This window comes from Hippocampus bargibanti, linkage group LG20, assembly GCF_051943395.1.
Source record: "Hippocampus bargibanti isolate YZ-2025 linkage group LG20, ASM5194339v1, whole genome shotgun sequence".
In the NCBI taxonomy this organism is placed as follows: domain Eukaryota; kingdom Metazoa; phylum Chordata; class Actinopteri; order Syngnathiformes; family Syngnathidae; genus Hippocampus; species Hippocampus bargibanti.
In genome coordinates, this window is record NC_142753.1 from 5,049,327 (window position 1) to 5,071,649 (window position 22,323).

Here is a 22,323-nt window from a genome sequence, read left to right on the forward strand (position 1 = left end):
GCCAATATAATCCAATCAAAATTGAGCTTTCCGCCAACCTAGGTCAGCATCATCCAATCTAAATTTTTTCTTTCCCCTAACTGCAGCCCAAACAGGAAATAAACAGCAAAAAAGCGAGAATATGGATTTAGTTTTATCGGCGAGCCAGAAGCAATCATCAAAAGAGCCACAAATGGCTCGCGAACCGTAGGTTCTCCACCCCTGCTTTATGGTGACATTTTTTTTAAACTGATGGTAGTGAGAGATAGCAAGAGAGAGAGGGAGAATGTGGGGCGGGGCTGTGCACCACGTTTGTGCCAATCGGCGCGAGGATGCCTAATTAAACCCTCCCCTTACCCACTCACGCTCACACACACACACAAGCGCACACTTCACAATCCTCTCTTCTGCCGCGTGCATCATTGGAAAAGAAAAACACGGCGGCTTTCTTCCGCACACAGACTCCTCCGGAGGAGATCACGCGAAACATGCTCGGTGGGGCTCGGCTCGTGTAAGACCAGCAAAGGTTCAGTGAGGGGCGGGGGGCATCCTTTCCATCCATCCATCAAGACATTCCGAGCGACGGCGGATGCGCACGGCGAACAGCTGCAGAAGTCGCCAAGAAGCCAGCATCCGCTCGCTTTTGACTCCCCGGAGCAACGCGAGGGAGGCGCACCGCATCCTTGCATCCCTCCCCGGCCACCCTTGCACTCCGGCAAGGCTAATCGGAACGCCGAGGACGTCCTTGGTTCCGTGAAGCGCCTTATATCGGGTAAGAGAGTATACACTGCTACACACTACAATGCCTTTAGATTGTCTCAGTGGGGGTTGGGGGCTTGTAATTGTCCACCGTGACTTGTTTCTGCCGCCAATTGGAGCTGAAACATTTGCACGTGCGCATGCCGGTATAGGACATTCGAAAGGTGCGGCAAAAGAATCATTTTATCGGTTTAAAAAATCATTGCCTTATTGATCCATTAATTTTTTTGTTATGATTATTTTTACGTGCGTTACTGATTTCATGATGTCCCTTTGGGTTCTGCCGGAGTTAGGTCACACCCTGAAAGTCGGGTTTATTCTAGCGTCTCTCTTTCTCTCGCCTCCCGCTTGCCGATTGGCAGCGCTTGGCAAACACGTCCATGAGTTCAATCGTGGGACCTGTCGGAGTGAGGATGCTAATTATCACCTGTCACTTAAGACGCTCTCGATAACGAGGATGAGCTACCTAACGCCAGCGGAAAACAGAGGTGGGGACTGTCCTTTTTGCATTTCGGGTTTTCGTGAAAATATTCCAAAGTTGTCAGCAGAACGGCAATGTTGGATGTTGTTAAAACAAAAATAACAGCAGATTCTTCTTGTCTGAAATCATTCACTGCCATTCACAATTTTTTTCTGGAATTGAAAATATGACGTAGAGAGCCATTCCCGAATTTGTTCGGGTTTTGGTTTTTCATGCTTGGGTGCCGATAAAGCGCTTGCCAGACCTCTGGCAATGTGTTTTCTCTTCCACAAGCTTTGTTCCAGCTTCAGCTGTTATCAAAGCGCTATATAAACCAGTATGTACATAATGCATTGTATTTTGGACAGCCGCCCTCATTTCAAGCTCATATAACTCCAGACCCATATCATTTAGGAATGAACTCGTTTTTTTCTGATAAAAGAAAATATTCTAAGGTTTCTAACACTGTATTGAATGTTTATGTAGTCCTAAAACTCAATATTATGTGGGTCCTGGAATTTGAGTGAGAATGACAAGAACCCTGGCACTGTAGTACACACATTTTTGTCGCCTGGCAGTGAATGAGTTATGAATGATGGATCATCCTCGAAAACAATTCCCCTTGTAGATTACCCATAAAAACCTGAATTTCATACCTTTTTTTGTCAGTAATTGTTTTTTTAGAATAAAGTAGTAGAAGACTGGTCAAGGTTCCGTTATATACAGTAAAGTCTCGTTATATCGATATCGGATATATCGATAGTCCCGGTTATATCGATACTATTTCTATGCACGCACGGAGAAAATGACATGCAAACAGGGTCGGATATATCGATAGTCCCGGTTATATCGATATTTTTTCGGACTCCCTTGAATATCGATATAACGAGACTTCACTGTAATTTTAAGTCGAGCATTGAGGGAATTGGTGGTCGAGGTTTTAGGTTTTAGTGTGCATCATTCAATCGTGCCTACCTGAGGGACGAAGCTGAAGAGGTGGTGACCAAGTTGTTGAAGGTCAGAGAGAATTTTCTCTTGGTTCTTGCTGCAAGCAAGTCCTCAAGAGCGGGTATTGGGGTAGCGTAGTTTTTTTGGGGGTAGCACCAAAGCAGACTCTAAAGGGGGAAGACAGAATCAGATTCAATGATTGATGTTTGAAACCAAAGCTAAGATAATAACAGCGAATGTTTCGTATTCTTGGTTCTTTGTCAAGACTGGATCAATAAAAGTTTTTGTGGTGGTAATTTTTCAAGCTCTCTGTTTTAAAAGAAGCTAAAAATAAGTGTGGAAGGTGTTTTCGGGCAGGAGAGGCATAGTTAAAAATGTGGTGTTTCACTCTCGTTTTGTACAAAAGTCATCAATTGGAGTCACGAGGTGGTTGTCGGACAGCCTTTAATAAGTTGAATTGATCGTGACTGAAAAAGGGGGTGGTGTTTCGCATTTGAGTGACACTTATCGGGATTGCCACAGACTTTTCAGTCCAGTCGGGACTGGATCGGAACATCTGGTTAGTGAGTGTCTCCAAACGGCGTGCCTCGTAGCAAAAAAAAGCGCACACCATTCCAACATCAAGCAAAAAAAAATGTGATTTTTATGTTGTCTCACCGCTGTAAAAATCAATAGCAAAGTCGCCAGGCTCCCCCCACGCCCTCCCATGAAACACTGTGACCACTTAATAATTCAGTCCCATAGTGTCTGCTCCGTTCAACTCGCGCCGAAGTGGGACTCGTGTGCCAGGAACATGTGCTCGGCAGTGTACTTGGAAAGTGGCACAGTCTGAATGATGCCGCGGATATGCTTTGGCGCCGAGGCAGCGTTTAGCTTGCATGTGCTAATCTAGTTGTTACATAAGATGTGTGCCGCGGCGCTTGTCGGTTAGTCACACGCACACATAAACAAAACTATCGCTATGCATCCTTTCACATTTTTTGTACGTATATGATTGGCAGTCAAGGTGAATTGAAGTCAAACGGCACAGTAAAGAGGCTGGGGATTTACTTTGACCCCCCGCCCCCCTCCCATACACACTCACATGAAACCACAACTTGTAACTCATATTGACCTTGATGCTGCTGGGAACTCCCAGCAGCATCACTGCTCCACCCACAGACACCCCACCCACCCCCACCCCCACCTGACAGCCATGTCAGCAAGTCTGCAGGAAAAATACACAACTGAGAAAGTCACTTTGAAGTGAAGGTTTGGGTTTTGGGTGTTTACAGTCGCATTTCTATCGACCTGTGGTTGGTATCAGACCACCCGGGCTCTTAACTCATTCGCTGCATTTCCTGAATTTATCATCGACGAGGATATAAAATCACACTCATGCAACATCTTCAGTTTAACCTGGTACATCCAGCTGAGCATTTGCTTCCTCAGCCCGAACGCAGACTTTATCAAGCCGCCCCGGCCCTTCCCCCAAAGTCGGATAAAAAGAGATTACGAAGCCGAAAGCGCGCATAGGTGGGGGGGGGGGGGGGGCAACGCGCAGACCCCCCCCCCATCAACGCATACTGACCCCCCCCCCCCTTCTCTCTGCAGATGAAAACAGTCACATGGAGCAGGAATTACTCTTTTAAATCCTCTCTGATTCTCACTAGTTTCATGATGAAACGTTCAAGCTTGTGACAAAACTCCCCTTGGGCCAATTGCGTTGTTGTTGTTTTTTTTTTTTTTTTTTTGGGGGGGGGGGGGTCAAGCCCCCAACATTGCCTCCTCAGCATGTAGATTCGTGGTTAAAAGTAGTCTCGTGTACTGATGACACTGCTGGGTGTTTCTTTTTCACTCCTTCACTGCCAGATGATGTGCAAAAATGTGTACACCCCGTTGCCAAGGTTCTTGTCATTTTCACTCAAATTGCACGACCCACAGAATGCTGTATTGAGTTTTAGGGCTACATAAACATTCAATTCAGCGTAAGAAATTTTAGACTCTCTTTCATCGGAAGAAAATAGTTAATTCCAAAGTTATTTGGGTCTGGAGTTATTTGAGCTTGAAATGTGGGCAGGTATTCAAATACAATACTGTACATACATGTTGATTTATATGGCCCTTGAACAACAGCTGAAACGGAAATGGACAAAAAGCAAATGCTGCCACCTCATGGAAGCGAAAAACATTGCCAGAGGTGTGACTAGAAATGTATCGGCACCCTCTGACAAAACCCGACTAAATTCGGGAATGGCGGTGAATGAGTTAATTTGTTGTGCGCTCGATAAGGGAGGAAACCCTAACTACAATGTAGCCTACCGCAAAAAAAAAAATGACACCTTTGCTGTTAAATTTTGGAGATGCAAACATCCTCCCGACGCCGGCGCTATTTAGCGTCAACAATATGAACAATAACACAGACACAATTCAATTTTAGTCTACGGCAGGTCATAAAACGAAACTGACAAATCAATTTCCTGAGAAACCATTTAGCAAGGACGTTGACACATTTGATTTGCTTGAGAGGATCACTTTAAAATATGTGACCCACCCCGCCCCCCTTTTCTGGATAAATAACCGAAATTTCATTGGGGGTATTCGACAATCAACAACGTTGTTTACAATGCCATTGGCTGTCTATGAAATCGAATTCAATCACGTACAATAACTCATTTGCTAGAAATTCATTAGTGTGAGTTTGCAATAAAATACAGATGGGCCTGCGTTTGGATCAGAATTGTAAGTCACGCGCAGGCCTACTTTCTATTCTAACCGTATCAGACCCGACCGACTCTTTGATTACAAAGATACAACTTTGGGGCTCGCTAGCTGCTGAAATTTAAAGGACAACCGACGTCTCTGGACACGTTGTGTCCATAATTTGTAAAATGGCTTCAAATGACTCCTACTGAGCGTATTTTAAAAAGATTCCACCGCATATAGCTATATTTTACGTTTTAAGACTCGCTCTGAATATTCAGGAAGTCTTGTTTTTGAGTTGGTGACGAGTCCATACGTGACGTCATGAAAGGACCGCCCCCTGACTGTAAAAAAGACGCATTGTAGCGTACTTCCATCACGTCAATGTATTTTGCTGTACATGTTTGGTCTGAGAACCGTGTTGCACCCAAAAGCCGCCAGAAGAGGGAGTCCCAGCTCCATATAAGGAATTTATCAGCCTGTGGAAGCGGAGGTGGCCACTGGAGGTCACCATTTTGTGCCTCTTTTTTTGGGTGAAATTTTCCCCCAATGTTGCCTCAAAATGGCACATATAATTCTTTAATCGATTGCAAACATGTATGCTTTCCTCTTCAGAACTATTTGAATCATATTCATAACTGGATGTGTAACAAGAAAGTATATTCTCCGAATGTGAAGCCATTGTTTGGATTCTCCAGCAATGCAAGACGTCTTGGCGTGACGTCATGAACTGGGGGCGGGACTGGTGTTTTGCATTTGAATAAAAATATCATACTGCGTGTTTTGGGTATTTTAGATGCTATAAAACGTTTTTCTGATGTCAGTTAAGAAACAAAAAAGTGACGTCAGTTGCCCTTTAAGGGAAAATCCAATCAAAAAGATGCTGGGTCAGATTAGGAGGCGAATCCTTGATGTGACCTCGCTCCAATAGCAAATGAAGATCAAGAAGATGCACGGCAACAACACCCGCTGCCGTGCCGAGAGCATCGAATACAAATAATAAAAGCCATTAGAGAAGAAGGAACGGTCATTGGGATGCTGCGTTCAATGCAGCCATCGGGGACTGAAAGGAACGGCCCTTCACTGGCAAAAGATCGACACGCGTCGCCGCTCGTGAAGTCAAGGGAGAGGAAGAAAAGGCGCGTGCGTGATCCTTTGGCCGAAAACAGCCGACTCAACTAAAATTGCATGCGTTGTTCTATTTCGATCTTATTTCCAAGTGGCCTCTTCCTCTTTTCCACGACATGTCCAACGATTCGTCTTCGTCCATCGATCCATTGTGTGCCCCACAAAGGAGGGTGGAGGGCGGGCGGCGGCAGAGTGGGGGGTCGTTTCCTCTCCTCCTCATCCGTGTCATAGCTCTTGCTCTCTTCACTTTGCTTTTTCATCTTCTCCCGTGTCCTTTTTAGTCCCCTCCATTTGAAAAGGCTCCCGGCATCAATAAAATAGTAGCTGAAAATCATCCTTTTTATACCAAGACGAAAGCCGTTCGAGAAGATTGTTGTTGTTCCAAACGGTTAAGGCTCTTTTGGAGAAAAGGGGAGACGAGAAGACACAGCACGTGCGTCAGCCCCTTGAACCCTGTCACTTTATCTATATCAATATAAATGAAGAAGAATGACCAAAAAAAATGTTCCAGGTGAAAAAGGTCACAATGCTCATGACAGTGTCCTCGTGTATTTATTTATTTACTTGCCCATTTGTCCATTATTTATTTATTCATTTATTTGTCCATTATTTATGTGTTTATGTATTTCATTTATTATTCATGTATTCATTTATGCCCATTTTTTTAAATTTATGTATTCATTATTTGTTATGTACGTATGTACGTACACATATGTACGTACGTATGATGCATGCATGTATGTATGTATGTATACGTGTACGTATGTATTCATTTATTCATGTATTCATGTTCTCATTTATTTATTAATTATTTATTTATTTATTTTATTTGTTGGGTGTCCAACCTCTCATGGGCTATCTTGGCCATGTCAATCAAAGGGAAGAAACAAACAAACAAAAAATAACAAAAACAAATGGATGTGGTGTCAGCCATCTTGGATGCATTGACAAGCTTGTGTTATGACCGCGGAATTCATTTATGCTGGCAATGGAGCAATCATGCCCCATGTTTTTTTACTCTTTTCTGTCATTTTGGATGGAGCTCTCGAGTAGGATCTCGTTAGATCGTGCTCATGGAACTGCACAACAATTCTGTATTTTTTCCTCTTGATCAAAGTCCATATAGGGAAAACTGTGAGATATCTGATGGATTATCCCGGTGTTGCGGGGTGTCTTCAGAATATTTTTCTTTCCCTACATAACGGTAATCTTCTCAGCAAATGGTCGGGAGTGACTTTTGGAAATATTAAACCTACTTAAAATTCACCATAGCAAAGTAGACTTGCGCTTGTCGTGCAAGGGGGATATCGGTCATGTGAACACCCCACACGATTAATAGTCACATAGCATCGCGTGGGCTCCCTCATTATAAAGAGAAAAAAACAACAACACGCCATGCTGTTTTTTACGCACCGTAATATCTCACACTGTGTGATCAGGAGTCTGGCTGTCGCTTGTAAACACGACAGAGTATACGCGCGTGGGCGCCGCCGCTAACCAGGATGTGAGTGATCAGAGGGCCCCGCAAGCTGTTCCATCCCGAGGTGCCTGTCTCCGCATTGTCACTTGTGAGTGGGGAAGGCGAAGAGGTGGCACGGCAGGATACCTGCTGAGAGAGAGAGAGAGAGAGAGAGAGAGAGAGAGAGAGAGAGAGAGAGAGAGAGAGAGAGAGAGAGAGAGAGAGAGAGAGAGAGAGAGAGAGAGAGATGTTTGCAGATTAGAGAAATAGTTCACATTTCTGTTATCTGGTTACGCCTAATTTTGCAATGAATCAGTGTCATAGGAAAAAAAAGGCCTCTATATCATACGTGTACCTAATATTGTGGACGGTGAGCATTTCACCTCACTTTCAGCAACCTCATGGTGAGGAGAAGAAGGAAAAAAAAGTTGCAAAGCAGCCAAGACACGACACTGGAACATCACAAGCGAGCCTTCAGGAGCTGAAGGAGGCAGCGCGAGCTAGCAAGCTAGCCAGCGCAACATCTGAGCCAAGTGCGAGTGAGGCAAGGAGTTCTTCTGATCTTTTTTTTTCTGCCTCCATCTCAAACACCAGTAAGAATACCCCCACAATGCATCGCGGCGGGCCTCTTCAGCTTCCCACATAATCTCCCGTGAAGGGTGTATCTTTTTTTCCTCCCCGACTGCCTGCTGCCACCTTCCAGAAGCGGCACACGAGAAGAAGTGACTCGCAATCTGTTCTGGGAGCCTGGTTGGCTTCCAATGTGTTCTAATAGACAATCCCAAAGGAAAGGAAATTAATGGGCCGTTTTTTTACATTGTCGACTTAAAAAAAAGGGAATTCCGTAAATCACGTATTAACCGTACAGTTAATGGCAATGTTTTGATTCACATTTCTTAAGTGTCATCCTATTAAGTCGAAATGTCATCTACATAGACATCAAATATTGTTTTTTCTTCCTCAATTGAGCACGCTGATCTGAGATTAAAATGCAGAACACCGACAACCTCCACCCCATGTGATTTTCTCCCCATTAACTCATTCACTGCCCAGATTTTTATTTGGGAATTGAAAATATGACGTAGTGCGCCATTCCCGAATTACAGTAAAGTCTCGTTATATCGATATTCAAGGGAGTCCGAAAAAATATCGATATAACCGGGACTATCGATATATCCGACCCTGTTTGCATGTAATTTTCTCCGTGCGTGCATAGAAATAGTATCGATATAACCGGGACTATCGATATATCCGATATCGATATAACGAGACTTTACTGTAGTTTGGGTTTTGTTCTCTGTCCATTCGAGAGATATATATCTATAGGGCCAGAGTTACCAGCACACCTCTCGTTCACTGACGAAGCTCTTCGGATGAGGTTTCGAAACGTCCGACACCTTCAAAGAAGTACAGATGACAGCTGAAGAAACCTTTTTATCGATAGACCACTCCTGTATGACGAAGTGACTATATTTGTGGCAAATTACAATCAAACATTTGGAAAGCCTGCTTTTATTTTGGTAAACAAGTACAATTACCTTTTCGCCTCTGGGCAGAGAAAAAGGCCGAATATCAGGCCGAATAAGACCCTTTGTGTTTGTTAGGCAGTGCCATCTCATTAAACCTGCGAGCTAATTTGTCAGCGGCAAAGGGGTGAGAGATTGATTGCCTTCTCCAGTGTCCAAAGCAAGGTTGGCATCCAGCCTCCCGTTGTTGTTTAGTAACGGGGGGACAAAGGCCATTGGGCCGAGTTACGCGTCGCTAGCTGCTGGCAGAAAGATCGAGAACAGCGCTGCCAGGTAGGGGGGGGGGGGGGTTGATCGCAACTTGGCCCGGTAGCATTTAGCGGCGATCAAGCGCTGCTACAGGAAAGAAAAAAGACAACTGTGACATTTAAGAAGGTTTCTGGGGGTGAAAGGGGGGGTGCATGATGGATGGAGTGGGGAGGAGAGGGAAGCTAAACGGGAAGAAAATAAGATGAGGTGTTGTGTATCGTTGCATCGATTGTAGCCAAGGATGGAAATAAATCTCCATTCTCTGTCGCCTCTGCAGCAGGAGTAGGCTGCGTAGGGGGGGGGGTGCGCGGGGAGGTCATATTGGACGAGAGGTCACCGTTACAAGCGCACAGTACGAGGTAGCCCAGTCGCTTACAATTTTAATGTTACAGAGAGGATACGCCGTGAGTATTGTTGGATACACTGTACGTGTTCCAGCTCCATGTCCGTTGAACTACAAGCTGGTGAAAGGTACAGTGTAGTTACCGTTACGTGCTGTTTAATGATCTTTTTCATTTTATTTTAATTTTCCCAAAGTGATTTTATTTCCTTATTTCTTCTCTCTCTTCCGGAAAATTGGCATTTTCGTGTTTATTATGTTTGTTAAAGTCATTATAAGTGCCTTCCTTGCATGCTGGGTCCGAGAGGACAGTAATTTAGTCTGTGCTGTATGTCATGCATATTAGCATATTTGACGATACATATTTGACTTTTTTTCACTTGTTTCGACTCCCTATTCTTGAGGATTCCGGTTTATGTGCGCATTATATTTCTTGATACAGTGAGACCTCAACTTACGAACTTAATTGGTTCCCAGCCAGAGTGTGTAAGGCGAAAAGTGTGTATCTCAAAAAAAAAATCCCATAGGAAATCATTAAAATGGGAATAATCCATTCCCGGGTTTCCATAAAATATACTTTTCAACTAAATAAGCCTTAAAACTACACACACCATACCTTATTCTATGTATAATAAATATGCTATTCTATTGTCATGAAAGAAATACACTGCATTGTATAATAAAGTCACTTTATTTGCATTTGTGATGGTCATTGATGGCTTGATGGAATGGCGTTGGAGGTCGAAGGTCAAATGGAATTGCTGTTTGATAAGAGAGGCACATTACATGAGGACTGTAATTAAAGAAATAAACTGTGCTGTAAAATAAAGTTTTATTTACCTTTTTGATGGTCGTTGATGGCTTATGGAAGGAGAGTCACCTTCCAAAAGGACTGTTGGTAACTTAACCTCTGGTGCTGTTCGGTCGTGTGCTTCCGCCGAAGATCACTCGGCCAGCCGTGGTGGGTGTGTATTATGAAAATAGTGCTTATTATAAGGTTTAATTTTCAGAAGTTTGTAAGATGAAAAGTGTGTAAGATAAGGTGTTTGTAAGTTGAGGTCTCACTGTATAACAATGCAGTAAGACTCCATGTTGTCATTCGTCCCTGTGCCCGTGTGTGTTGGTAAATGTTGCTGTTTTGGTTAGCAACTTAGATCAAATGGACTGGGCTGTGATCACAAATACACTCATTCGCTGCCGGCCCTGAATTTATTCGGAAATTAAAAATTCAGGTTTTGGTTTTTCTTGCGGAGGGCAATAAAGCGCTGGTTAGACCACTGGCAATGTTTTCCCTTCCATGAGGGGGCAGCATTTCCCTTTTGTTAATGTTAACACTTTGTTACGGCTTCAGCTGTTGATAAAGCGCTATATAAATCAATATGTATTTATTGTATTTTGTACAACCGCCCCCATTTCAATCATGATAACTCCGTATTTATATAATTTAGGAATGAACACTTTTGTTTTCTGATGAAAGAAAAGAGTCCAAGCTTTTTCACGCTGCATTGAATGTTTATGTAAAATTGAATAGTCTGTGGGTTCTGCAATTTGAGTAAAAATGACAATAACCCTGGCATTGGAGTGGACGTATTTTTTCACATCGTCTGGCCGTGAATTAATTACTATAAACGGACATCACCACCGTTAACCGCGCGCTAGCTACTTTATGCGTCGCGGGGTCACTCGGGTCTTTGCATGCTCATCATTGAGTGAGCTGTTCTAATAATCTCTTCATAATCCGCAACCCATACGCGAGATTACGTGACAAGATCCTGCGTGCAGTTGTTCGCGGACTCCCGCGCACGCTGTTCGGTTTGGAGAACGTCGGTATGGATCTTAAGTGAACTGTCACCGTATCAACAGGATAGACCTATAGACCACTCTCGACTTTGCTCTGTCTTCTGTCCAAACGCCTTTCATCCATCCATCCATACCTCACCTCCGCTGTCCATTCCCCCACTTATCCGTTAATCAAGCTACCATCTGTCTTTCTCCGCATCTCTCTGTCCTTCCTTTCCTCTATTATCTATCACCGCATCTCGCCATCCGTCCATGTACAGTCATCCCACAATCCGTCTATTGCTCTTTCCTTTCTATCAATCCTTCATTCCGTGTGTCCGTGTACCATCTGGGTCCCGCCCCAGATGGCGGATGGGCGCAAAGCAATTGACATCTTTGGCTTTCGCGAAGGAGGCATTGTGCTGCGGTGATTGAGTGGCTTGCCGTCATTCAGAAGGAGCGCCAGGTTGGAAAGTGAACAAGAAGGATGGTAGAGCGAGTGAAATGAATACATTCAAGAGAGCTAACGTCGCAGGATTCACAATGGTGGGGAAATGTTTCTGAGAGTTTGCGTTTGTTGTGTGGAACCACACGGCGCCGCTCGATGACGCTCCAGGCGGGTATTAGACTTCGGTACTTGTAGACGGCGCGTTGGAAATTAGGTCAGGCTTCTCTCAGATGGAGGTCTAGCATCACAAAAGAGACTGGTCCACTTGTGTTCTGCTTTTGAAATCTATGGTGTATTTTTCTCGACCCTTTTTATTTTCATACAATACTACATTTCTGTCACATCCTCACATGTGAAAGGAGAGCCACGGAGGCAGTGTATTTCATGCTGGGAGAAAAATCCAACACCATGAGCTGGCATCCATCAGCTAATGATGGCTGCAGCTCAGGCCCGGACAGACGCCGCCTCTTAAAGATGTTTATCATAACTTTGCTGCTGTGAAATGTAATTTTCTCCACTGCGAGACTAATAAAGGCAAATCCAATTCAATCCAATCTGCATGCAATGTTTTGAGTGGGTTTATATATATATATATATATATATATATATATATATATATATATATATATATATATATATATATATATATATATATATATATATATATATATATAGGATATCCGCCTTCTTGCCAGGTTGAGTCATATTCAAGAAATACTAATCCGCTTCCTGCCAACTTCTGAAGCCTTCTAATCATTTTTCTTTCAACCCTTCACCGGGGCGCCATCACATCCACCTTCTTCTTCTCTGCTATCACTGTCGAATATAAAAGAAAGCAGCTGAGATTTGAGACCCTTTCAGTGGCATAAGGTGTGTGGGTACGTGTGCAATTAAGCCCCCCCCCCTCACTCCCTCTTTGATGGAGTTATTATCGGGATGTGGAAGGAGAGATGAGAGTGCTCCACGCTTAGGACCGGTCCTCATTCTTATTTTTAACCACTCCATTAACGGCCATTTTTTTTCCCCTTCAATAACGCTAACAGCATGTTCTGATCTCAACCCGACCGCCTCTTTTGGCCACAGTGGACATGAATGACGGACATTAAAGCCTTTCGGCAACATTATCACAACCAAAAAGGATTTGAGGGGTGGAGGCATACAGGACTGCATTCATAAAATGTTTTCATGGGTACTAGAAAAATGGATCCATCATTCGTAACGCTTGGATTTAATTGTTTGCTGATGTCATCTAATCTCTCCATTTGACGAGTGTTTTTTTGTCCTGAAAGTGGTTCCTTTTGACCCAAGTATGATTTTTAAGTCATTCCCTATGGTAAACCGGGGCTATGATGTGGCATATAATGAAATAATCCTTAAATCCTTAAACTAACACCTTTTTTTTGTTTCCTAACTGACATCAGGAAAACGTTTTCTAGCATCTAAAATACCCAAAACACACAGGTTGATATTTTTTAGTCATATGAAAAAACACCAATAAAAATGACTTCAAGTGTCCAGAAACTACTTCAAACTGACCATGGAAATTGCGAGTTTTGATAGGTCCCGCCCCCTTGTTCATGACGTCATGCCAGGACGTCTTGCCTTGCTGGAGAATCAAAACAATGGCTTCACATTCGGAGAAGATGCTTTCTCGTTACTCATCCAGTTACAAATATGATTGAAATAGTTCTGAAGAGGAAAGCATAAATGTTTGCAATCGATTAAAGAATTACTTCCGTATCAATTGAGCCTTCAGGTCTTCAATGTACCATCCCGGAAAATGCACAAGATGGCGCCCAAGCTATGTTGGAAATGGGCTGATTTGTCTGCTAGGAATTTGTGTCAGCTAGTATCATATAGTAGTCTTGGTGCAACATACATCGATTTACCATCGCATTATTTATGTTTTCTTTATAATTTCGCCATCAACACATCAACACAAAGTTTTCAGGCCAAACAAAGTACCCAAAATACAACGTGTGTCGCTTTCTCAGTCAGGGATGTTCCTGACGTGACTTCACGTCTGGAATCGTCACCAACTCGAAAACAAGACTTCCGGAATATTCAGCGCGAGTCTTAAAACGGAAAATATAGCCATATGCCGTGTAAAATATGCTCAGTAGAAGTCATTTGAAGTGATTTTACAAATTATGGACACAACTTGTCCTTTAAGGGAGGTTGTAGTTGATTTTTGAGGCTGGCTGCAGTAAAGGCCAACGTATTGACATCACTTCTCAGATGGCCGCCCGCCATTACGCGGCCCAAAGTGGCTGTGCGGCGCGTATAATTACAGTCATCAGCAGGCGGACAATGCCGAGCTATTGCCGCGCTTCCGGCGTGATGCAGGAGGATGAAAAAAAATTGTGCCGGCCAAATGATGTGAAATTGCAAGTGGGGATGAGGGGGGGGAGGGGTGAAAAAAATATGGATGAAGGGTTTTGTCGTCTCAGGTGGAGAAAGCGCAGGATCAATGGCGCCTGTCGGTGTTGCTTTTCGTGACTTCTTTTAAGCCCTTATTCCATATGTTCTCTTCTTATGCACACATTTCTCCTTTGGATTATCTTTTGGGCTTTTTTTCAACAAATTCTCACTCATCTCAATTTGCTCACCGCTGCCACAACTCGGTCTATCGGAGGGGACGCTCGGCCATCGCACACATTGGCCGGGAAAAAAAACAACAAAATAACCTCCTACCATCAGTCGATATGCTTTAATATCTGTTATTTCTCTGCGCCGCCCACAGAAATCATTTCGTGTGAGAGGACACGACTCAACTTGCTTCGTGTTCTCTCAGTCGGAGGAGTGAATAAATCATATTGTCACTGCCATGCTTGAGTGCCGATAAAGCGCTGGCCATGGCCTCTGGCACTGTTTTTCTTTTTTCACAATGGGGCAGAATTTCCCTTTTTTCCATGTTAGCACTTTGTTCCAGCTTCAATTGATAAAGTGCTTCATAAACCAATATATTGCATTGTGTTTTGGACAGCCGCCCCCATTTGAAGGTCACATAACTCCTGACCCATATAATTTAGGAATTAACTATTTTTTCTGATAAAATAAGAGAGTCTATGGTTTCGAACATTGTATTGAATGTTTATGTAGCCTAAAAACTCAATATTCTTTGGGTCCTGGAATTCAAGTGACAATGACAAAAACCCTGGACACATTTTTGCACATCTGGTAGTGAATGAGTTAAGAAAGGTTGGACATTTCCGAAGCTACTAAAATAGCAAATAATATTGCAATTTTATGAGGTTATCATGAATCCACACATTCATAGTAAAAATTCGAACAGCTTAAAGACAGTATTTCTTAAGTTTCTTCAAGTCACTGCGAGACTATTAAATCCAAATCCAAGTCACAAGTTATTTCCTGGCCAACGCCACCCTCTCGTGGACGTGTAGTAAATCACGCCACACGTGCAGCTGTGGAGTGATTCAGACGTAACACCACTGAAGGTCTAGGAGTGACATGCACGGCCCGCCACTGTGTACGCACGGTAAATAAACAGTTTGCAAGGACAGGTATGTCCTTGCAATTTTATGAGGTTATCATGAATCCACACATTCATAGTAACACGTGCGAATGTCGGTGACGGGTTTAGAGCAGATGTTGAAGTCTTTGCATGCGAGCGTCTGCAGGTGTCAAATCGTGACGAGCCAACAACTAGCGACAAGTAAGCAAATACTTGTACCAGAGACTCAGATTAGAGAGCTTTGCGACTCGGGATGGAGAGATGAACGTTTAAGAGGCAAGATGGAGGATTGGACGTTGATTCTGGGATTTGCACGACCGAGGAAAGAAACGTGGCGGGATAGCATACGGGGATTTTTTTTTCCTCAAATCTTTAAAATGGAGAAAAGCGAAATGGTGCGAAAACGTCAGCGGGTGCAGGTAGAGGACAGTCGTGGCCAAGGGCCGTCTGTCACGCTCTGTCGCTTTTTGTGTGATTTAGCACTTGGAGGCTTATTATTATTATTATTTTTGTAGCAGTCAAACAGCTCCTTTATCCACCATGTGGTGGAGTCCGAAAATCCAAGCTGCTCAACTTTGCGACTGCTTGCAGATCCAAAATCTGTCAATTTTTTTCCCCCGATATTATTATTTTTTAGGGCAAGGGTCCAATACATCATAAGTGCCCTCCCGGAGGCGCTTTGATAAAAACTTCCGATCATCAATATCCTGTCTCCACGCCGACGTTTCACTCGCTGAGTGACTTAATATGTGCATTCTATCATTTTATGAGCCATCTGAAGAGGTGTTCAAGGTGCCGTCCGACGCGTTTAATAACAATCAAATTCATACGGAAGGACGTCTTTGATCGCAAACAATTATGCTTTCCTCTTTAGAACTATTTGAATCATATTCAAAACTGGATGAGTAACAAGAAAGCATCTTCTCCAAATCTGAACTCTCTGAAGCCATTGTTTTGATTCTGGAGCAGGGCAGTTTGTGAAGGAGTTTCCTGACGTGACGTCACGAACTGGGGGCGGGACTTTCTGAATCTCTCCAGTTGTGAGCTCATTAGTGACAGTTTTGGGCAACTTTAAGTCATTTTTATTGGTGTTTTGCGTTTGACCAAAATTATCAGCCTGTGTGTTTTGGGTATTTTAGTTGCTATAAATCGTTTTTCTGATGACAGTTAGGAAACAAAAAAATGGTGTCGGTTGTCCTTTAAGTGAGCTAATACACAACTCAATACGCATACTCAGAAAGAAGTGCAGCATATGCATGAAAATGTCTGTTGTTTTTTCATGCTCTTGATCTTAAGAGACTTTATCGTTAAATTTGCTTTTTTAGTTGGAAATAAGTTTCACTTACTTTCTGGCCTCTCTCTCGAAAACCAGCTGGGATATGCTCCAGCTCACCTGTGACACTTACTAGGACAAGCACGGCAGAAAAAATAATTGGGGCAAGCATTAATTAGAGGGATAGCGACTATTCGAGGAAATTTAGACACTTGAGACATGGTTGTGGATGACTGACAAGCATCTGATGATTTGGATTTTTAACTCTTTCACTGCAAGACGTGCAAAAATGTGTCCACTTCAGTGCCAGGGTTTTTGTCATTTTCACTCAATTCACTCACAGAATATTGAGTTTTAGGACTGCGTAAACAGTCACTGCAACATAAAAAAACTTAGACCTTCTTCTTTCATCAGAAAACAACAGTTAATTCCTAAGTTGCATGGGTTTGAAGTTATAAGAGCTTGAAATGCGGGCGGCTGTACAAAATACATTACAATACATACTTTAATAAAGCTGCAACAAAGCGCTTACATGGACAAAAGGCAAATAATGCCCCCTTGTGGGATGGAAAAACATTGCCCGAGGTCTGACCGAAGCTTTAAACATACCCCCCAACCCCCGCAAAAAAAAAAAAAAAAAAAAAAAAAAAAAAAAACAAATTCCAGAATAGCGGCGGGAGTTTGTTGAACGGGTGTAGTTTTGTTACATCCGTGGAAATATGTGCTTAGTGGGTCAAGAAGATTAGGAATGCAAGCACATCGTGGCGCTCAGCTGACTCGACACACAAACACAGCTGGCCAACGTCGATGTGATCAGTAGTTTGCGTGCGTGACGTCAAACAAGCCGCCGGATTATTTATTTAATGTTTTGCAAATGTGATGATGCCGTCGATTGTGTTTTATAACATTGTGGGATGGGTGGATTAGATTTAGTTTGGTGCCTACGTGGAATCTGGTGTTACCGCAAAAGAAGTCGGACAAAGTCACTTTGTCATTTTGGCAACTTTGACGCTTCATCTCTTCCATTTATTACAGATAGAAAACACAACAAAATTAATGAATAACTAGTTTTCAAAAATAATGAATGTAATTATGTATTTACATGGGACAATTTGACATTTTGGTTCAGATTTTAGCAAGCATCATGGCACTCAATGCTTAATTTGCTTTCGCGGGCTGAATAAAATGGTGTGGTGGGCCAGATTTGGCCCCCGGGCCTTGATTTTAACACCTGTGCCTAAAAAGATTGGAAAAAAAAATAATGTTATGAAGTTTTGCTAACTCATAACTCAAACTGTTGCTGACCCCTGCACCTTCCTGTGTGTGATCGATAGGTGTGAACAGCGACCCGAGCAGTACTGTCGTCACTGTCAAGCCCCTTCGCACTCTCGAGAAAAAAAAAGAAAAGCAAAAAAAGGCACTGCAAATCCCAGCCCGAGCCAGCGCCATGGGCAAACAGAACAGCAAGCTACGGCCAGAGATGCTCCAGGATCTGAGGGAGAACACGGAGTTCTCTGACCACGAACTGCAGGAGTGGTACAAGGTAACTCCTCACACATAGCTTGCACCAACAAATAATGACGCTTGTGTAATAGGATGAGCCCGATTTGGTTAAATCCATGGAAGGGAATAAATGCGGAATATCTCTCGAGTGGAAAATCAGTCGAGTGCAACATCGAACAATGTTTGGATTAGCAAACAGGAACCAATACTTATTTTTTTTCTCAATAATTTCATTACGCAATAAAAACCGAAAGAAATATATTCTTGAATAGAAAAATACAAATCTGGAGGTGCACTTACGTCCATATCATTCGGAATGGCTGCATTGAAGTCGCGTTCCACTCCAGACCTGTAGATGGCGCATCATCATTTCTTGACCCTGATGCAAGCGAACTGTATTTACCAAGAGTAATTAGAACAGGATTAAATATTATGTTCCCACACACAAACATACACGAGATCATTAATAGAGCAGCTGTTTTATTTATTTATGTATTTGTTTATTTATTTGTTTATTTATTTATTTTTTGTTTGTTTATAATAAATGAAATTTATTGGATTGGATTTGCCTTTATTAGTCTTGCAGTGGAGAAATTTACATTTCACAGTATTATATGGTATTATTGTGCATTTATTTATTTATGTATTCATGTGTTATTTTTATGTAATTATTTATTTAATAATAATAATAATGATAATAATAATAAATGAAAAGTATATTTTTTGGTTTCGTGTGTTTTTTTTATCTATTTATTTAAACAATCCACTGCTCTCAAAACTTCTGACTCTGAAACTCCATGGCGGAGACATAGTAAGTGATCCGACAGCGGGCCGAGCGAGCGCCATCCCAACGTGTTAATCCACTGGCCAGACTGGATTAAAAAGTGATGTTATATTGACCTGACCGATGACTCCTACGTGCATATGTGCTGGTTTGTGCATGGATTAGACCCACATACATTCGACAACGTGCTCACAGCTAGGCGAGGGACCAGCTGTCGCTGATAAAGCCGGCACTTCGCTGACCTTTGACATCGGGTCACCTTTGGCAGACGATGCTCGCCCATGAGTCATGAGCGGCCTTAGATGGACTAGAACTGCACGATATGGTCTTGCGAGTATTCGGGGACACCTCACGATTGATTAATGACTCAAACTCGGGATAATTTGCCATGCCCAGGTTTCAAAGTAAACATGGTGGAGAGGCATTTAGTTGTTATGCTGTAAGCAAATGGGATACATTGCAAAAGCGCTTGAAATCCTGGTGAAATACATGAAAATATGTTAGTCAAATATTCCAGTTTTGCAATTATACTTTGATGACAATCTGATGTTGACAGATTGGATCTTCTTCATATTGATGCTATGTTGTGCTTTCCTCCCCCCAAAAAAGGGTTTCCTAAAGGACTGTCCTAGCGGAACTTTAAATGTGGAGGAATTCAAGAAAATCTACGCCAATTTCTTTCCGTACGGCGACGCGTCCAAGTTCGCCGAGCACGTCTTCAGAACGTTCGATACCAACGGCGATGGCACAATCGACTTCCGGGAGTTCATCATTGCCCTCAGCGTGACGTCGAGGGGCAAGTTGGAGCAGAAACTCAAATGGGCCTTCAGCATGTACGACCTGGACGGCAACGGTTACATCAGCCGCGAGGAGATGCTGGAGATTGTACAGGTGACACACTTGGATACATAAGAATTTAATTTAAGAATTAATTGAAGAATTTATTCAGGGATTGAAAAGTATGACGTGGAGCGCCATTCCCGAAGTAGTTTTGTTTTTTCTTGCAGGGGGTGCTGATCAAGCGCTGGTCAGAACTCTGGCAATGTTTTTCTCGTTTCCACGAGAGGGCAGCAGTAGCTTTTTGTCTATGGTAGCACTTTGTTCCAGCTTCAGCTGTTGTTAAAGTGCTATATAAATCAATATGTATGTATTGTATTTTATACAGCCACTCCTAGTTCAAGCTCAGATAACTCCAGAGCCATATAATTTAGGAATTAACTTGTTTTTTTTCTCATGAAATGAGAGAGTCTAACATTTCTTACGCAGATTTGACTGTTTATGTAGTCCTAAAACTCAATATTCTGTGGGTCCTGGAATTCAAGTGACAATGACAAAAAACCATGCGACTGGAGTGGACACATTTTTACACATCGTCTGGCGGTGAATGAGTTAAGGGGCACACATAACCTGAGTTATCCAATATTGTATGTCCTGCTTTTGGAGCAGAGATGCTTCCAAGGTCTAATTTACACCAACGTCCTTCCCTTCTCAAGCTGTCGCACCGATCTAGGGTCTTTTTTACACTCTGCCCCCCCCCAGGAGCCATCTTAATGGCCCTGTAAGCTAATTGTAGACGTGTGCCGCGGGGCTACCTCGCTGAGGTTAATTTAATGCCACCACAGGGAGCTCAGCGGTCATATAAAGATGGATCACATCAATAACCTACACCGTGACGACACCCGTGATCAGTGTCTTGCACATGGACTGCTTTTCATCTTTTCTCTCCCTCCCCCCCCCCCCCCCCCCCCCCCCCCCCCGCCTTTCCAGGCCATTTACAAGATGGTGTCCACTGTAATGAAGATGCCCGAGGACGAATCCACGCCCGAGAAGAGGACGGATAAGATCTTCAGACAGATGGACCTCAATAATGACGGTGAGATATTTCGTATCAGGGACAGGCATGTTGCGAAGGGTTGCTTTCGAGATATGGACAAAATATGGTTTTATGAAGAAATATGACGTCAATACGTTAACGAGGCAGAGTCAGCGGAGCATGATCGTAAATGTTCCTGCATCCCTGCAGGCAAATTGTCCCTGGAAGAGTTCATCAAAGGAGCCAAAAGCGACCCCTCCATCGTCCGGCTACTCCAGTGTGACCCCAGCTCAGCCTCCCAGTTCTGAACAGCTTCCCTATTGTCACCCCCTTCCCCCTTCACTTTCCCTCCTTGTTGCTATAACAACAGTCACTGGGGATAAATGCATGATGGTTCTCTCTTTTTCTCATGTTCGTGTATGCAAAGAGGGGTGAGGTTGGTATAAGAAGGAACGTAACACAGTCATCCTCCTGTTTATTTTTGTATATGTCGGCTAATATCAAAGGAGACGCACCTGGGCGACTCGTGTTCTCTGGCTCTGGAACTTGAGCAGTGTCTTGTCCAGCACACAGTTGTATATCATGTATCTATATTCATATTTGTCAAAATGTATATCATAAAATGATTTACAAAAAGCAGTATGGTGTTATGTAGCGTAAACTACTGGCGGAGTAACTTATGTGTTGCTTTGAGGTTTCATTCATTTGAAGTTCATTTGGGGATGCTATGATGCGGAGATGATTAGAATTAGGACTTTATTTCCTCAGATGGTGGTGCTGTTTGTGTTTATTTACCGCACCGCAAGGCTGTAGCGAGAGTTCTTTATCCAAACTTTTTTTTTTGGGGAACAATATTAAGCATTTATGGTTAATATTGACGGCCTTTTCATCTCATTCACTGCCATTCACAAATTTATTCGGGAATTGAAAATATGACGTAGAGGGGCATTTTGTTTTTTCATGCTTGGGTGCCGATAAACCGCTGGTCATTGCCTCTGAAAATGTTTTTTTCCACAAGGCGGCTGCATTTCCCTTTTTTCCATGTTAGCGGTTTGTTCCAGCTTCAGCTGTTGTTGCACTACATAAACTAATATGTATGTATTCACAAAAACCTTGGCAGTGGAAACATTTTTGCACATCGTCTGGCAGTGAATGAGTTAAAAAAACACAACACTGTTTGGTTAGCAACAGAGTTCAAATGGTTGCAGCATTTAGCATGCAACGCTAATCGTTTATATAATATGACTTAGGAGTAAAGAACCAACATGGCCGTCACAATCATCGTTTGTCCATATTTTTTTGTACAGAAAGCTGTCATGTCATTTTATTTGTACATAACTTTATTGTTGTTAAATATGACCACATTGTTGTTTATAGTGACGGAGAGAAAATGACAAAGCGCTATGTTAGCAAGGCTGGTTGAAGTGATATACCCATCATACATTTGATATGAACAACAACAACAAAAATAACGCACAGTATCACAATTTTTATGTTTGCAACGTATCAAGTTTGATTGTGTGTACGCATGTTGCTCAGTATGGAATGCTTGATGTTCATTTGAACAGTATTATTCATATTATGAGAAGACAGTTGTAACCCATCAGCACAGCATGATCCTTAAAAAACTGATTTTATGCACGGCGGTATCCTTTTGCAACCGTAACCCCGCAGGGAAAGAAAGGACACTTGTCTTGTTTTCACTCACAGGTCACTCA

At 42.8% G+C, this 22,323-nt stretch overlaps 1 protein-coding gene across 2 annotated transcripts; it reads left to right on the top strand.

Annotated features, from left to right (window-relative positions):
* The first annotated feature begins 440 nt into the window (after window positions 1-440).
* LOC148882782 (hippocalcin-like protein 1) lies at window positions 441-22,289 on the top strand. Of its 2 annotated transcripts, none has more exons than XM_088987083.1 (5): window positions 441-751; window positions 17,840-18,048; window positions 19,402-19,683; window positions 20,560-20,665; window positions 20,816-22,289. In XM_088987083.1, the coding sequence occupies exons 2-5, from the start codon at window positions 17,953-17,955 to the stop codon at window positions 20,911-20,913; spliced, it is 582 nt and encodes a 193-aa protein (XP_088843209.1). In that variant the 5' UTR covers window positions 441-751; window positions 17,840-17,952; the 3' UTR covers window positions 20,914-22,289. The 2 variants fall into 2 exon arrangements, with proteins under 2 accessions (XP_088843209.1, XP_088843208.1); XM_088987082.1 differs by lacking the exon at window positions 441-751 and adding an exon at window positions 9,502-9,661.
* The last annotated feature ends 34 nt before the right edge of the window (window positions 22,290-22,323 follow it).

What these genes read in the sequence shown, in the direction of transcription:
- LOC148882782 (XM_088987082.1), top strand. Translation starts at nt 9,574, where the DNA reads ATGTTACAGAGAGGATACGCCGTGAGTATTGTTGGATACACTGTACGT. An exon ending in AGATGCTGGAGATTGTACAG is followed by an intron (nt 19,684 to 20,559) that starts GTGACACACTTG and finishes CCGCCTTTCCAG; the next exon opens with GCCATTTACAAGATGGTGTC. An exon ending in GATGGACCTCAATAATGACG is followed by an intron (nt 20,666 to 20,815) that starts GTGAGATATTTC and finishes GCATCCCTGCAG; the next exon opens with GCAAATTGTCCCTGGAAGAG.